Source organism: Ammodytes marinus (genome assembly GCF_949987685.1).
Source record: "Ammodytes marinus genome assembly, chromosome: 14".
In the NCBI taxonomy this organism is placed as follows: Eukaryota; Metazoa; Chordata; class Actinopteri; order Uranoscopiformes; family Ammodytidae; genus Ammodytes; species Ammodytes marinus.
In genome coordinates this window covers 27,172,151-27,190,189 of record NC_137218.1, presented here as the reverse complement: position 1 = coordinate 27,190,189, position 18,039 = coordinate 27,172,151, and the positions used below count along the sequence as shown (strand labels likewise).

The 18,039-nt window shown below is 42.5% G+C and overlaps 2 protein-coding genes across 3 annotated transcripts in view; both read left to right on the top strand.

The window, feature by feature from the left end:
• The window catches only part of atp2a3 (ATPase sarcoplasmic/endoplasmic reticulum Ca2+ transporting 3), a 333,837-nt gene that overhangs the window by 52,358 nt on the left and 263,440 nt on the right, over positions 1–18,039 (top strand). The window contains exon 21 of one of the 2 annotated variants that reach the window (XR_013845186.1): positions 191–3,352. Coding sequence is in view for 1 of the 2 variants with exons in the window: in XM_080040772.1 (XP_079896898.1) it covers positions 191–234 (44 nt within the window). In the remaining variant the exon portion in view is untranslated. Of the gene's footprint in view, positions 1–190; positions 4,472–18,039 lie in introns of those variants that run through there. The other variant, XM_080040772.1, reaches the window with a different exon arrangement.
• camkk1a (calcium/calmodulin-dependent protein kinase kinase 1, alpha a) overlaps positions 12,889–18,039 on the top strand; it is an 80,666-nt gene continuing 75,515 nt past the window's right edge. The window contains exon 1 of the mRNA XM_080041647.1: positions 12,889–13,325. The gene's annotated coding sequence lies outside the window, so the exon portion shown is untranslated. The remainder of the gene's footprint in view (positions 13,326–18,039) is intronic.

Genomic DNA, 18,039 nt, shown 5'->3' with positions numbered 1-18,039 from the left:
GCTCTTTTTTTCTCCTTTTTTTCTCTAACTTAGCCTAAATTATTTTTATCTCACCTTCTGTGAAAAAGGTACTCTATTCCTGACTTCTCCCTATGCCTTCCTCTCTACTAGAACACTGGCAGCTATTAAACTGATCGCACTAGTTAGCTATGACTTCTAATTGACTTTCTTTTTCTCCTTTCCCCGCCAGGTGACGAGGACAAGAAATATCGAAGGAGATGGCAGCGGAACTAAGACCTCTCCCTCAACACACTCACACACTTTAGACACACTCCCAGCCCTCTTCCCTTTTAGGAGCTAGGAGCCCTTTCTCTTCCCTGTCCTCCTGCCTATCCCCCACTCCTGCATGTCCGATAATATGACCACTAGCAAATGAGCAGGGGCTTGCATGAGAGCGAGTGTGCCTGTGGTAACGGCTTCGTACGAGTGTGTGAGTAAATGAGCTGTTTGTGTGTGTGTGTGTGTGTGTGTGTGTGTGTGTGTGTGTGTCTGTGTGTGTGTGTTTGACTTAATTCACTTTCAGAGACACACACTTGACTTAAAACCAGTTGATTAAGGACAACCTCTGCAATTGGTGACAAAAACCATATCCCCCCCCCCATTAGAAAAACGCTGATTTTGTAGTCAGTGCTTAATGTTAGGGTAAGGGGTTGGTAGAGTTGGAGTTATAGGCTAAGTACTGGTTATGTTTAGGCTAAGTCTCCAGGAAAGGAATGTAAGTCTACTTCAATACCCTAAAAGTGACATAGGTGTGTGTGTGTGTGTGTGTGTGTGTGTGTGTGTGTGTGTGTGTGTGTGTGTGTGTGTGTGTGTGTGTGTGTGTGTGTGTGTGTGTGTGTGTGTGTGTGTGTGTGTGTGTGTGTGTGTGTGTGTGTGTGTGTGTGTGTGTGTGTGTGTGTGTGTGTGTGTGTGAGTATGAGAGAAAAAAACGGCCAAATGCAGGCTTTATATTTAGCAAGAATGTGAAACAACCGCAGAAGTAAAAAAATAATAATGGGAATGAAAACTGCCCCGAGGCTCTGCTTTCTAAAGATACCTGCTCCTTTTTTTCCTTTTTTGGCTGTGCTGTGCTAAAAGGGAAGTGGTGCACTAACTGGACTTTGGGGAGGGAAAGAGAGGGAGGACAGGGAAATGGAGGGGTCGATAAGTGTGTGTGTGTGCCTGTGTGTGCCTGTGTGCGCGCGCGTGTGGGGAGGGTTGGGTTTAAATTAGCACAGAGACAGACAGAGGGATGGAGAAGCCTGCTGTGAAGGAACAGACTGGTTGTACACACACTGGCAAAAGAGGAACATAAGCGAGAAAGCAAAAGGTGTCAACAGCCAGCCATTGTTCATATATGTGTGACATTAATCTGGAGGGTATACTGCCCAGCGTTCTGCCACCCACTCTTACTGGCACAGGGGGTTTCCTGCCCAGCTCTGCAGGGGCACGGCCTAAATCAGCACAATCCTATCTCTGGCCAGTAAATACACAGCCCGCTGGTTCCTTCAGCGCTCTACTCTGCGAAATACTCTGCCACATTAGCCGTTGTGTGTTCATGCCGAATTACTCTCCTGTCTGCCTCTCTCTCCCTCTCCTTCTCCCTCCTTCTCTCTCTCTCTCTCTCTCTCTGTCACCCTCTGTAGTTGGGATGTTGAGATGTTGCTCCAACTATATAAAGGTGTGAATAGCTTTACGCTGCTTGGCCGCTTCCTCTCAAGCTCTCTCATTGGAGGAGCTGAGGTCAGCTCGCAGACAGAAAAATCTATCAAGAAAAATGTCAATACTATAAATGTCAAACAGCAGCCCACAACCAGCATTTCAGTAAAGCCTACTGCTGTCACATAAATAAAATCAAAGGTAGTTTTGAACAAGATGATGACCTTGCTGTTCTATTAATCAACCGTTTTAATGTGTTCACTTATTCCTAGCAATGCACCATGCTAAGGGGGTGTGTGCGTACAGCCTGACCTAAAAATGTATTTGCCTAATTTGACTCCAGGCCATTCGTCCGTTGAATGGCACGGATGTTGAAGTTCAGGTGAAGTTAAGGATTGGCGAGTAAACTGCTCTGATTGTCTCCCTCGCTCATCAATCATTTATACATTAAAGGAATAGTCCAACACTTTTTGCCTCACTCTCCGGCTCAAGAAAAGACAGCAGGAACCGGTCCTGTTACCCCGCATGCATTTTTGGATATAGAAATGGGCAAAGGTCGCTCATCGAGGTTAGCTTCGCTCAAACGGAAAGACTTGGGGACCAGGTCAAACGTTAAAAATGTTGAACTATTCCTTTTAAGCACATTGATCATCCATGCCTTATACAGCCCACCGTACCTCCACATTGAATATGTGGTTTCGAAATGAATGTTTTTTTCTGCACACCTTTTTTAAATTACCCTTACAACCAACCCTACATACAACAGTGATATTCATTGTGATCACCTGAGCTCTTAGGACCACCTGGTGGGAGACGTGTTTAAAACCTTTCATTTTCTTTGTGCTTGCTTGTGTGTGTGCGCTGCTCCCCTCAGCTCTTCCTGCTCTCTCACTGCTTTAGTGACTCACTTGGGTATTGTTTTATATAAATGACTAAATAGTAATGTATTTGACTGAACGAGCCCACTGGGTTTTTTGGATTGTGTTTTTAAGTCTTAATTATGGGTTGTTTTTTTTATCATCAGGGCTGTGGCGCTCTGTGGACTGGCTTTGGGCGGTGTGTGTTTGGTCTCCTGTTGCTTCCATATAGTATGGAGCAGAGTGTGCACATTCAAAGAAATAACAGGCGGGAAATAGGAATCTGTGCATTCTGTCAGTTGCTTCAAATTAATTAATACGCCAACTTTTAAGGGCACTGTTGCCTGGTAAAGATGTTCTCTTTTGGTAACAATTGACAATATGGGTACAGGAATTAACTGTTAATTAATGCTTAGTTAATAACCGTTAGTTAATGCTTGGTCAATGCTAATTAAGCATTGGCTTATCAGTTATTAACGGTTTGTTAATGATGAGTTAATGTTTAGTATTTACTAAGCATTAACTACAAGTTAATAAGTGTACTCTAATCATAAAGTGTTTCCTTTTCTTAAATGAACCAAGAGTTATTGACCCACTGTGCAGCTCCTCCTTCCTTCTCCTTCCATTTCTTGCTTCCAGTCCTGATTTCAAAAAGAGTGCTACCTGCAATAAAAATCCATCCTTAAACACACACATATACCGGACTGTATGTAGTTAAATTGATCTACAGTATATTGTCGTTTGGTGATCATCTTTAAACTTCCATATTATGCTCTCCTTTGGTTCATTATTGTAAAACGTACTGTTGGCAGTGTCACTGACTGTGCAGCGAAAAGAAAAAAATTAGGTGGAAGCTCGTTCACAGCCGTACTCTAATTGGACAGTGGAAGCAAGAAAAAATGGCGGCTTGATTGTGATTATACTTGACATTAAAACAGCTTTTATTGTCCAGTGATTTTCTTCACTTTCTTTGTTGAGATCTTTATATTTCACCAACCAAGAGAAGGTGCCCCCCACCACCCCTGTACCAGTCCCAGGTCTCCATGGCTCTGTAACATTGCTGGCACTCTGGCCACTGGGCACTATAATAGATCTGTATAGCCTTGTTATTTACTACTGAATCCTCAACTCTCTGTACAGAAGATGAGAAATATGATCGCATGGAAAACCTTGTTACTGTAATAATAACGTATACGGTATATAATATTAACATTTTTTGATAACCATGCATATATCAAACCAAACCATCTTACCAACGACAGACAGACTTGCAAGAAAAAAAGTTTTCTTTTTCTCTTTTTATTTCTTTGAGCACATGGCTATCTATCTATCATTTTTTAGATTTTTTTTCCTTAGAATAGAAAAGTTTGTTTCTTTCATTGTTTCCGTTTGGTTTTTACAGTTGCTGGGTTTTTTTTTGTGTCTTTTACTGTAGTGGGGGGGAAAACCCGAATACTATGTTATCATGTTTAAGATAAGACAAGAATCACGCTTATAGAGAAGATTGTAACGATGACTCTGATCATTTCAGTGGTGGTTACCTGGTATGAGAATGTTTAAGAGGTTTTGTGAATGAAACTGTGTCTGGTTTACACTGAGCGATAAAGCAGTGATGAATCCTGGGATATGAAGTTTTAATGACTGTGCATTGAAGGGCTTGGTGTGGATGCAGGCTCTAGAGACAAGCCTCCTCCAGTGTGGTACTAACCCATTGTCCTCTGTAAAAAAAAAAAAAAAAAAAGATCTGCCAACTTTAATTAGCAATGAAGGAGTGATCAGGCTTACATCAACAACGACCCACATTACACTTCCCTTTATTCTTTGTCTACGTAAGACAAGTAAACAATCAATCTCTAGAGCCCGCATTCCACCTCTGAGACATTAAAAAAGGATTCTGTGTAATTGCCTTGTTAATATTAATTTGTGGACACATAATTTTATAAATGACAAAGACGTGGAAATAAAGATAATTTATCTTGTTATTTATTCAGATGTCTTGTTCTTTTTTCAGGTTAGCTATATATATATATATATATAGTTGTAAGATTTGAAACAATGGTTGTATTTTCTCTGTGGGAGCAGATTTCTCTGGAATTACTTCCCATCAAGATAGATAGATAGTCCCAATGCAAACTGCAGACGGTGAGGAAAATCCTGAATAACAGGGACGCTAAAGGCCCCTTTCTGCTATGTATTTTATATGTAACTTTTCTATGCTTTAGGGAAAACAAAATTCCATTTGGTGGTTTCAGAGTCACATACTTTATCTCATGGCCCATGTACACTGTTCTGTGTCCAACACTTACACTTTCCATACAGAGCGGGTAAATGGTATCCGATCACAAGTAGACAAAGAAGTCACATGTGAAAAGACAAGTGTGAACACACGGACTGAGAGCTGGCCACTTGTGATCAGATGACCAAAATCACATCATAATCCTAGTTGGAAACAGGGCCTCAAAGCCACCTGGGCTAGAAACCACAAGGGCAAGTGAATAGGTAAGCAACAGTAGAAAGACCTCGGTCTAAACAGGTTGTGCAAGTTGCACATTTTCTCCATCATTATGATTCAATGTTGAAAACCAAAGGCTTGTGCTGAGCAGGTGGCACTGCGCTTCCATTGGCTCAACAGAACATCAAAAACAAAAGGTGTCGTGTTCTCCAAACTGTTCATGACCGATTGATGAGGATGCACATCAGAAAAAACCTCTACAGGTGCTGGGTCAAAAAAAAGCAAAGGTGAAGTAAGCGATTTATTTATGTTAATATAAGTGTATAAGATCTACATCTGACGTTGTTAAATACCCAACATAAGCAGATCACACAATCCCTGCGTTCCGTATCGCACTCTTTCTTTTTTCTATTCTACATACTACATCCAACGATAAAAAATAATCTAGTTAGGATGCAGTAGGCATACTATTGGGACATACTTTAACTCTTTTATTTCATCATAAAATTGCGCCTTGATCTTGGCTCTTGCTTTTATATCCGTCGCATCCATGTTTGTTTTCATATGGAGGCTTCGTTGATGTGACGTCACTTCACGTGCGCACCTGATTGTGGGTCAGAATCGCCCAAATAGGATGCACTTTTCAACACTAACCCTGCGTTCCAATACCCGTTCAACATGCCCTCGTTCACTTTCCCTAGGCACTTGCCCTCGGGGGAATCCCCGCCGCCATCTTAAAGGCCTACTTCACCGGTTTGAATATGAAGGTGTATTGAATTCTGAGATCCTATGTAGTATAAATGTGCAAAAAAAAAAAAAAATCGGTTCATCCTAGCCTGAGAAAAGGCAGAAAGAGTGTTTTTTTTAACCCTATATTTCTCTTTCTCGTGACATCACAGAAAGAGAAATATAGGGTTAAAAAAAACGTACTTTGTAAATATTACTGTGATGTCACAGTAAAAGACATCACAGTAATATTTACAAAGTAAGTTTTTTTTTAACCCTATATTTCTCTTTCTGTGACGTCACAGAAAGAGAAATAGGGTTAAAAAACACTCTTTCTGCCTTTTCTCAGGCTAGGATGAACCGATTTAAAAAAAATTTGCACATTTATATTACATAGGATCTCAGAATTCAATACACCTTCATATTCAAACCGGTGAAGTAGGCCTTTAAGTGTCATTCCAATTGTCTGGAAACTGAAGTGAACTTCGTGATATAGACCCTCGGAGGGCTGAGTGATCAAGTGAACATCCATGGTCACTCCGAGGTGGATATCACCCACAGTGCATTGCAGTTAGTCTTGTTCTTCTTCTCCTTTTATTTTCCGGTAGACTGTATGCTTTTAGGGACATCGCGGCCACCTGCAGGACAAATATATATATATAAATATATTCCAAAACGCCTCAACTAGGCTATCCTATTTCCATACGAACAATCCAGTGAATGTATTGCAGTTTACACAATGCTGCTATAAAAAAGATGGCTGCCAATTAGAGGACTATTTAAAACAAATGTTTTTGGTTGAAACTAACATAAATAAGAAAATATGTCGGAGCAAACAATTTACACGTGTAAGTAACAATATCTTGATAATCTGAGTTGCCGTGTCGAAATTCAATGTTTGTTATGCTATGGAAATGGCTTTCTGCAACATAGGCTACCTTAGCAGAATGTTATAATTCTGTATTATTTGCATTCAGATTTACCTATGTAACTGACGGTCCATTGCGACTACAAGGGCAAGTGGGTTCCATTTAAATCCTCCGCTCCTCCCCCGCCCAGTCTCCCTCCGCTCTCCAAGTTCCCTCCGTGCAACGTATGCTGTTACGTCATACCAAGGGCTGAGGGTAAATGAACGAGGGGAAGTGCAACTACTATTGGAATGCAGCTTAACAATCTTGGCCGGATGAAGAAGGACATCCGGGAACTTCTACCCATCCTAAATCTGGCCACAAGAATCGGGACATCCTAAATCTTTTTTCTACATACTATACAGTAGAAAGAATGCGATTCGGAACGCAGGGAGAGTGTACTACGGTGTGTGCATTGAGCATTTTGAACCAGCAGGAGGGACTATTGGACCACTTTGCCTGTGTGTATGAAGCTAAAAGGTGACTCCAACCCCTCTCAAGAAGTAGAAATCTGACCTTGTTTTTGTATGTGTGACGAGTTCGACCCAAGAAGTCTTTCCGTGTTTTAAATTGGCTGCCTGAACACGATCACGTGCACCTATACCTGCCTGTCTGACAACCAATTACCACACAGCCAGCAATGATCATGCTTCCTCATGTCTCCCATGTGAGAATGACACACACACGCACGTACACACACGCACGCAAGCACACACACACACACACACACACACACACACACACACACACACACCCCCACACCCCCTCTCCAGGGGAAGTTCCTGAGTGGAGGTGGGTTCCCCAAGGCTGCAGGGTAAATAGAACAGGATCTCATTAGTAGGAGCCAGTTACTTCCACCCTGGGCCTCAGAGGGATGCAGGATAGGGAAAGTCAGCAGGGGCAACATCCTGGTGAAACGCACATACTGTACACACACACACACACACACACACACACACACACACACACACACACACACACACACACACACACACACACACACACACACACACACACACACACACACACACACACACACACACACACACACACACACACACACACACACACACACACACACACACACACACACACACACACACACACACACACACACACACACACGGGGTAGTAGTGGCGAAGTGGGTAGGGAGATCGCCTCTGGAGTGCAGGGTCGGAAGTTCGATTCCCCGCCTAGCTGCCACAAGACGAAGTGTCCCTGTGCAAGACACTGAACCCCAAATTGCTCCAGATGGTTCAGAGAGCGCCTTGCATGGCAGCTTCTACCATCGGTGTATGAGTGTGTGTATGAATGGGTGAATGTGGTAAGAAATGTAAAGCACTTTGGGGCTGAGAAAATCGGCTATAAAGCGCTATATATGTCAAGTCCATTTACCATTTACACACACACTAGCTTAATACTAACTTGCTTACATAGAAACAAAAACTACCTCTCACTGAATTGGATGCTGTGCTAAAGTCGCATTCCTCCCTACGGTCTTTGGAAGAGAACACATGTTAAGCTGATGAGATGAGGCTGGTCACACCAGGCTAGCTTGTCATGACAACGTGTAACAAGTTGAATTTGTAATTGGTAAAAGAGGGAGAGCTTTGATTATAATCTGCTGTTGTTGGTCCACTGTGTTATCAATTCCAAAGTCAACACAGCCATCAGGAGATGTTAGTGCACTTCATCATAACATTGCGCCCTTTGACAAGCTCTATGGAGATGCTGATTTCCTTTTCCAGCAATACTTTGCACCTGCCAACAGTGCCAAAACCACTAGTAACTGGTTGATAGACTGACCATAGTATTACTGTACCTGATAGGCCAGACAACTCTCCTGACCTGAACTCCATAGAGAAACTATGGAGTAATGTCAAGAGGGAGATGAGACACACCAGACCCAACAATACAGACAAGCTGAAGGCCTCTATCAAAGCAACCTGGGCTTCCATATCACATCAGCAGTGCCACAGGCTGATAACATCCATGCCACGCCGCATTGAGGCAGGAATTCATGCTAAAGGGGCCCAAACCCAGTACTGAGTACATATGCACAATTTTACTTTATAGAGGGCCGACATTACTGTATTTAAAATCCTTTTTGATTGATTTCATGTAATATTCTAATTTTCTGAGATTTTGAATTTGGGATTTTCATAAACTGTAAACCATAATCATCAAAATTATAACAAATGAAGGCTTGATATATCTCCCTTTGCATGTAATGAGTCTGTATAATATATTAGTCTCACCTTTTAAGTTGAATTACTGAAATAAATGAACTTTTTCACGATATTCTTATTTTTGGAGTTTCACCTGCACAATGACAATAAAGACTATTCTGTTCTATTCCATTCTAAAAACGTCACTGCAGAAAAACCGGAGTAACGTCTCACACCAGCATGAGTCCCCAGGTCTCTGATAGTGATCTGGTCTCATGCACAATCTGTTTCTGTGTGTGTGTGTGTGTGTGTGTGTGTGTGTGTCGGCCTCACTATGCACATACAAGGCCGTGTGGTGGCTGCTGTGCACTGTGACTCATGTTAGAATAAACAGAGGATGCTTGCTGTGCAGGGGGCTCTGTGAGGAAGACACGTGTTTGGAAGAAGGAGAAGAAGAAATGATTTGAGACTAAAAAAAAAGGCTGGAAAATACTTTAATTTTGAGTGGGTGACTGTGGCATGAGGGGAAGGACATTCTCGCTCTTCATTCTGATCCAATAGTGTCAGCCACTGTAGTGCCGTGAGGCTGAAAGACTGGTGTTGCCAAGAAACTAAATGAACTCACAATGACCTCAACCCACGGCGGCGACAGAGAAGGGATAGTTCTCTCAGAAGAGCTTTGGTGGAGCTGTGTGTGTCTTAAATACTCTGTTGTGTTTACAGTTGCCGCAGGTTTAAAGTCAGTAAAACAGAAAAAAAAACTTAAGTGCATTAGAGATATTTTGTCTATTTTGCTTCCTTACATATAAATCAAAGGTCCGTAATTTACATTTAGGTGTGTATCCTTGTCTGTTTGCATCTGTGTATGTATAAACAACTATCTTTAAAGGTTCAGTAAGCGGAATGGTCAGTTTAGCTAACTTCCTGTCAGTTACTGCAGTTAGCAGTCCCCTCCCTCGTCTCTACGTCACCACATTAATGCACTGCGGTCTTCAAGCAGCGAGTCATCTAGCATCATCTCGGATAAGTAAGTGTGATTAAACATGATAGATTTTTACCTGCTCCGCCATTGTAGGCGCATACACATTCACTAATCTGTCGCTCTGCACGTGCACCGGCAGTGAGACGGGTGCCGGTTTGTAGCGTTCTCTCTTCTGATTGGATATCAATTTCGGGATCCCCGAAAAGTTTATTTGTCGATTACATGCAGAGCGGCTGACTGAGAGATCGGCTTTATGAAACACGCACACTATGTAAGTGATCACTGTATGAATAAAGAGCGATTTAACATTAACATAAATAAATCACTTATTTCACCTTTAATGGCCATTATGTCAATCGAAAATCTCAACTCTTAAAGCAGGGTTAGGGTTATCAACCAAAATTTCAGAAAATGATTCAGCAGGAGACACAGTAGTACATTAAGAAAGGCTTCAGTGTACAGAACAATAAGGGAAGCTTGAGGAAAACAAACATTTCTCATCATCTACCTAAGGTAACAACCTTTTTACAGCGGCAGCAACCATACTAAAGAGCAGCAGACATATTCATAGCCAATATATTCATCTTAATGTGGAACAATGAATGAGAAAGTATGAATTTGAATTTAATCATAATTTGTATAATCTTATTGTTTATAGGCTAGTATTGATTCATATTGGGACGTGTCCATTGGACAACACACTGTATTTTAATGCTTTGGTAACAGTTTACAGGTTTTAAAACTTACCTGCCAATAAAGGGATTTTAATTTGGAGAAAAGAAAAGATGAGAAGGTAGGAGAACCAGGGATTTAAAAGACCCCGTGCCTGTGTTTGCCTTTGGCCCCACAGTAACTCAATCCGCTCGCTAAAATACACCCTGCGTTCCAAATCACATACTCTTTCTTTTTACTACACTACATACTAAAGTACAGAAGAGTTTAGGGCCACAGGAGAGAAAAAAAAAATCAGATTTTTTCTTTATGTCGAGAAATGTCAAGAATACAGACGAATACTCCAAAATGCTGTTGGAGTTACTGGGACATTAAAGGTCCCATATTATGCTAAATGCACTTTTTAAATGTGTTCCAACTAGGGCTGTCAAGCGATTAAAAAAATTAATCTAATTAATTACAGGCTCTGTGATTAATTAATCTAAATTAATCGCATACTTTTATGACACTTTTATACCTGTTTGTAAACAGCTGTATAGCCTGCTACAGTTTGTTTCTCTGTCTCTCTCTCTCGCGCGCGCTCGCTCTCCGTCTCTCGTAACTTCTGTCTCCTCCCCTCAGCCAGCTTTATACATGAACTAGCGCCGAATTTTCAAAAAAATTACGACTTTCCATCTCCCACAACAGACAGCGCTGCACTGCCACCATTTCGTAGCCTACTCATAGGCAAAAATATTGACACACACACACACACACACACACATACACACACACACGGGGCGGGTGCTAGACAGCTAGCAAACAAAATTGGAGGAAGATTGAGAGATATGGCCTACTACTGTTTTGAACCTTGCCTACATTGTTGCACCCACTAAATAAATAATGCACGGACACTGCGGATAATTAAGTAAGATGTCTTTCTACCTTCATGCATCCCATAAACCGTCCATAGAGCCCTCGAGTCGGCCCCTTTCCCTTGCTTCTCTCTTTACCTTTCTCCCTTTAACCCACGCGCCCGGCCCGGCGAGCTACAGGTGCAGCTCCGCACCACTTTTGCACCGGGTCAAAAGGCATTATAGAAGTGCGATTAATCTGCGTTAATTTTTTTAATCGCGTTAATTTTTCTGTGATTAATTAATCGAAATTAACGCGTTAATTTGACAGCCCTACTTCCAACATATCCATGCGTCCACGGTGTGCCTAGAGACTGCCAAAATATTTAAAAAAAATAACAATCTCTCCTTTTCTCACTCTCCCCCTTTCTGAAACCCCCACCCCTCCCCCTCAATATACTCCAGTCAGAATTCTCCCAGTTTCTGACCTCACAAACTGGAAAGCCAGAAGCTTCCACTGTGCAGCCCACACCCCTATTTCTTATTGGTCCACGGCCCTGACAGACAGAGGGCGAGGCGTATCTGGCTTCGCTTCCGGACAGGGGGCGGGGGGAGCTCAAAGCTTGTATATTTACAAGGGGAGCTGCAGCTCTTTTTAAAAAATAGGCCATTGTGAGATTAGCTGAACATCAGCATAGTACAATAAATTATCTGAAAGTTATTTTCAGCAAACAATTAAAGAAAAACGTATTAGGGACCACTAAGACTATATAATATATGGTGTATAATAGTACCGAAAAGTGTATAATATGGGAGCTTTAATGCATTTTCAGCATACTGTACTACAATTGAAGTGCATACTGGGACATCCTAAATCTTTTTCTGGCATACTAAATAGTATGGAAGTATGGGAATTGGAACGCAGAAACAATCTCTAATATATATCTCCATTGGGAGCTGCTCAGTATCTAACACGGTTTACTTCACATCAGGGCAGCTGTCTCTGAAGTGTTAAATGCATGTGGTTCTGAATGATGCCGTTTAGAAGCACCGCTCAGCAGACATCCCTTTGGGGGAAGTAAAGGTTAAACTTCTCTGCTGTTAGTTTTAATTGATTGTGATCATGCCATATCAGATGATTAGGCTAATGTTGCTTGTTCAGTGTGGGCTACAGACAGTGCAGTCAGTAGCCTAATTAGACGGTTACCCTCCGCAGTCAGAGATGAGCGCTGCGCTTATCTCTCCACTAATTACACAGACGTTCAGGAAATTTTCTCAGCTGGAAAACGAAAGCGCAATTTGACCAGCAGGGGCGCTGTGCCTCTGCTGCTGGCCATACATCCACTGTCTATGTAAGCCAAACTGTAATGAAGAAGTGTAGTGTTAATTCACACATGTGGCACCTGTGGTTCTAAATCGTAGGTTTCGTCTTATCCCCGGCAGGTGTAATGCTATATTGCATTTAAACCGGTAGCTAGTGAGACTATAGTGCAGTGAATAATGGGCACATCTAGCTAGCGGTCATGCTGCGGGAACAGGGCGGATCTTAGGACCCATGGTTTCATTTATCGTCAAATAATAAAAGTTAGGCTTAGCCGTGTGCTGTAGTGTCGACGAGCCTCATCATGGCAGTGTCAAAGTGTGTGTGAGCCTGGAGCGAGCAGCCCTGTGTCTGGTGTGTGTCTGCGCTGCAGTGGCGCAACAACAGCCAGCTGCGCGGTGTCTTTGTGGCTTCCCAATAGACAGACAAACAGACAGCGGCTATGTTGGCTGGTCTGTCCGTCCGTCCTTGTTTCCCGGAAGAGAGGGTGTGAGACACATTGGACACACCTCGGGTCATCAGCTGATCCCGCCACCCGCCACACATGTAGCTCGGAAGCCTGCTGTGCGGATGCCAGCTCTCTCTCTCTCTCTCTCTCTCTCTCTGGGAGTTTGTGTTGTGGTAGGCTACAATAATCGGCTGTGAATAGAGAGTGAATCTAAACAAGCGCCGCGCGTCCAAACGGGACGCCTCCTCTGGATCCCTCTGAGTGGAACGCGTAAAGGGACTCAACAAAACAAAAACAAAACGCCCGAGCACTCGTTTGGGTAAGTGAAACTTTTAACATCATCCCGTATCAAGCGCATTCATGGTCCGCCGTGGCTCGCCTCGCAGGTCCAGTCGCTGCTGTGTAAACATGGGGAAGTCGCCTAAAGCAGATTATGGCCCTTGTGCAATGCAGATGCACGTGTTACCTTCCACTGTTGTAATGTTGCTCTGTGAATTACAGATAAGGCTACTGGGTCCTTTAGCAGTTGCACTGAATTGTAACCACCTTACTCAAACGCGCGCTTGCACCGTGTATGGATATGTAAAGCTGCAGTAGGCTACTATCGTGCATGCATGCACGTCACTATTGTGTGCGATCTGTGTTCTGCACCTGTCGTACCATGGACCGACGTGTCGTATACACACAAAGCCTTTGGTTAAGCATTTTGCTGTTTTGCTTTGCAAACGGGACGATCCATGTGGTCCCCATTAATGTGTGAGGATTTCTTTTGATTTCAGTGACAAACGGCAGGTGTCTAGTGTAAAATGGGAGTGGCATCCAGTGCTCAAAGTTATTAATGAATTAGTCAATGGACAAAACGATTGGATCATAAGAAACACTTCTGAATGATTTGGCCATGCACCATGTAAAGACCCAAACATTTGCCGCTTCCAGCTTTTTTTTTTATTCATGCGCTTGGCTGTTTTGAAATATTGTAAATACAAGAAATAAGCATTTTAAATATTTTCTAACATTACAAATAATTAAACAGATCCAATATTTTTAGTAAGGACAATGTTGTTTAGTTGTGGCTCATGATTAGGGGCCCATGGTGTGTACAGTTGACCTGTCAGTGACTGTCACTTTCCCTTTGTGATTCTGATGAGGCGTATTCATCAAATGGTTGTAGAATTACAATATAGCGGAGGGTTTCATGCCCCAGCTCAAGTGGTTGTTGAACCCTTCATGCATTAGGCACCTGCTGATTGGCTCCTTCCATTCACATCAATGATGACTTCACAATGGACTGACTCTCCAGTGTTAAAGTGCGCCTTGAAAAAACAGCAAGTGCATGACTGACAATAACAGATGAGTGTTAGTGTGCAGAGTGTGTGTGCTCATCACAGAGTAAACGTCCCCTTTGTGGATTCACATTGTGTTATGTATGCAGAATTAAGAAGAGCAGCGGTGAATGGCAAACAACTGGGGGCCCGTGATTCATTGTGCCACAGACTTTTATCAGGACTATAAGTTGAATGTCGGTGTCAAAATGAGTGAAAATCTCTTCACGATCTACCTATCCATACTATATGTGCGCTGAAAAGAAAACATGTTAATACACAGCCTAGGCTCTGTAAACTGATACGTAAACAAAAGGTAAAGGGTCCACTGTAGCTTGCAACATGCCTGTTTCCAGAATTGCTGACTCCACCTTTTAAGCAACCAGTATGCTGCTGCATTGTGTACATTGTGCAGTCACTGAATCTTGCAGCAAAATTGTGGCGTGGCTCATTGCATTGACAACAGCTGTTGTTTTAGGTATGGATTTCTCTGTTGTCCGCTTGTGTTTCCCCTTCGAGGAATCCTCAACAACTGTACCATCCGAGGTGTATTCTCACCAAAAAAATAACAAGGTTCACGTTGGTGTAATGTATGTCTTTATTACCAACAGCGGTATGACCCAGGGGAGAAGCTGGTGTCTCACCTCTTGCCCAGTTTTCGTTGCTGAATGTGGAGCTGAAAAACGGGATGTGTCGACAGATCCAGGCTCCTGCAGGCAGCCCCTCTGGGAAATCACTTTAGGAAAAGGCTTGTGTTTGTATAGGCCCATATGCTCCACCCACTACGGTCTGCTGCTATTGTAACGTGGGTTGACAGAGGAAAGTAGTAGTAGATTCTGGGTGTTATGTGCTCCACATTTGGCATGAAGATAACCGACTGATGCTCTGTGATATAGGTGAAATTGCGTGCGATCTGCATTTTTACACGCGCACGTGACTTTTGTTTACAATGTATGCCTATAGTCCGTTTGTGAAACATATATACAGAACTACACTGAGGAGAGCAGTGTACAAAACTCTAATCTAGAGAGCACCAAAGAAGCAGACTATTAGACCTGTGTGAACACGACCTTAGAGGCCATGGTCTGTGCCCTGCTGCTTCTCCTATTGCAACAATTGACTGTCTTCGGCAATAGTGCGCGTTGATTGTGACCCACCAAATTGCAGGCACTCAAAGTGGGTCAAAAAGACAAAATCTATGCATGTCCTTGACCTGAATTGCTGAGGGTCTTTGACGCACATCCATTCAAGCTACGAGTGTGTTATTTTCAAAATGACGCACTTAATGAACGGCCTGTTATTACATCGAAAGGTCCGTTTTCATTTTCTTTACACCCTTCATTATTAAAAAAAAAACATTTGCAGGAGCAAATATTTTCACAGAACAGTTTCCAACAGAGATATGAGACCATTGGAAGAACTGAATTGTGTTGTTCAGTGTTAAAGATGTAGCCTACAGTGCTGTGAAGATTTCTTTATTTGATGTCAGGCAGGCTTACTACAGCTGTGTGTAAAGAGCCTCTGTTACAAGTTACTGTTGGACTCAGCCTTTGGTTCCTGGAAGCACTTAGTGTATTTCCACTGTCATGGAATCACTGTAGTGAGTGTGGGCACTATGTTTTGGTGTTAATCGAGACACAGAGTTAGCAGTAGAACAGACAGCCATTTGGATGATGGCTTTCTGAGACTAGGGGCAGAAAGCCTGCCTTAAACATTGGAAGTGTTGAGTTTAAAAGACGGATCAAAAAAACAATATCCAGTGTCTCTGGGTTTTAAAGGCCTAAAAATGGTCAGGGAATAACAGACGGTAGCATGTAGCCTGGTCCTACCAGACCATCGTACTTCATTTCATTTGTACAAAAGGTCTGGAATCGCTCAATTGACAAACGTTACCTCACTTGAAGGCGGGTGTCTGTTGAAGTTTAAAACTATTGGATCTGCCCAGTGCCACTCTGGATCTGCCAACCAATCGCATACCATTTGGTCGTGACGTATGTCATGTGCCGGCTTCTGAGCCACTCCTTCTGTTCGCTGGTTGGACCGGCAGAAATCTGGCTGAGAAAACCCACCACACACACATACTGACTACTGAAAGGAATGAAAATTGAGCGGGAGTATGTAGGCCAGTGCCAGGCTAGGTAGCATGGATGTCTGGACTACATTTCACATCCATCCAATAGTTAGTGGTGGACAACCAACAGACCGAAATCACTATGAATAGAAAAAAATGAATGTCTAAATTGATGCCAAAGTTCCCTTCAGTAGAGTATAAGGGCCACGGGAGAGAGAACAAATTAAAGAGGAGGACATTTTTTATTCATGATGCACTTAGAAAAAAAAAGACGAAATACAATGTCCAGATTATAAACTTGACAGTTACAGACTGCTGCAAAAACTGGAAATATATTGTTGACAGATTGGAATTTCGGGGATCAACAACTCGTGGGTAAATCGTTTATTAAAACACAAACACAGGACCACACTGCCGATCTTTCTTGCCATCTGTGGTCTCATTGTTGACAGTAAAACAAATCCAGCCACAAAGTATATAGGCAACAGGAAAATAAAACATGGATTAATTTTGTCCGCAACATCAGAAAGCAAGCGTTCAGTCAAATCATTGTAAAGTAGTCTGTTCCTCTACCCCGACTTAACGCATGTGTAAAACTTCATTGTTGGAGTATCCCTTTACACAGAGCAGTGTCCTGAATGTGCCACAGAGTCTGTCTCTCGCCAGCTCTTTCTTGCTTCCCAGCTATAACCCCTGGAACACACATCCTACCTCTACTGCACATCTGCATCTGACTTTTTTTCACCGACCGTGTAAACGCACTACAGCACATCCAACCTCGGACGCGCTGCCGACGGACGTCAGAGGCGAGTCTGCAGCGACGCTTCATTTTACCTCAGAAGGCTCGCCTAACTGCTATCAAAATAAAACTTCCCACAAGCGAAAATGTGAAGGGGAAAAAGAAAAAAGGGCAACCAGGCACTAGGATTACTGTCGAAACTCTATATTAATCATATGCATCACAACATGACATTAAACAACAAAAGCAGCAGCAGTTGAGACGTTCCATGTGTGTCCGAAAAAAGCGTGAGAGAGGCAGCAGTAACGGACGGTGATGCAGATGCAGGAGTGATTCTTGTTCAGGTCTTTTGCATTCAGCGTAGACTGCGCTTGGAACTGTACTTAGAAATGAGCCGCCAAATGAAAACCTCCAGCAAGTCAGTTGGGTTTAAATATGCTTCAATATTCTGGGAACCCATTTGTCTTTGGGTCCTCTTCACTCTACTTGATGTATGTATTGGTTAGGTTTAAACTGGGAGCTGTCAGTCCATATTATGCTTAGCTGACATTCCCTGACAGTGCTAACACATTAGTTTTCAGTTTCGTTCAAGAATAGCTTTGCCATACCAACACCATAGATGCTAAGCTTCCAATTGATTTAACCAATGAGTGTCTCCTATTCTACCATTGTTATTTAACTGCTCATCTTGGTCCCTTCTGCCTTTTCAGTTGTCAGTCTGGTTTAGCAGAAAGACAGCTTTTAGTTTTTTTATTAAATTAAATATTTATATTATTTATGTACAAAACAACTTTTTTTCTCCAAGTGTGTTTGAAATTTCAATCTGGAACCTTGGACCGCTAGACTCCTAAACCCTCCTGACCCACTGATTACCGGGCCAATGGCAACAACCTTGATTTTT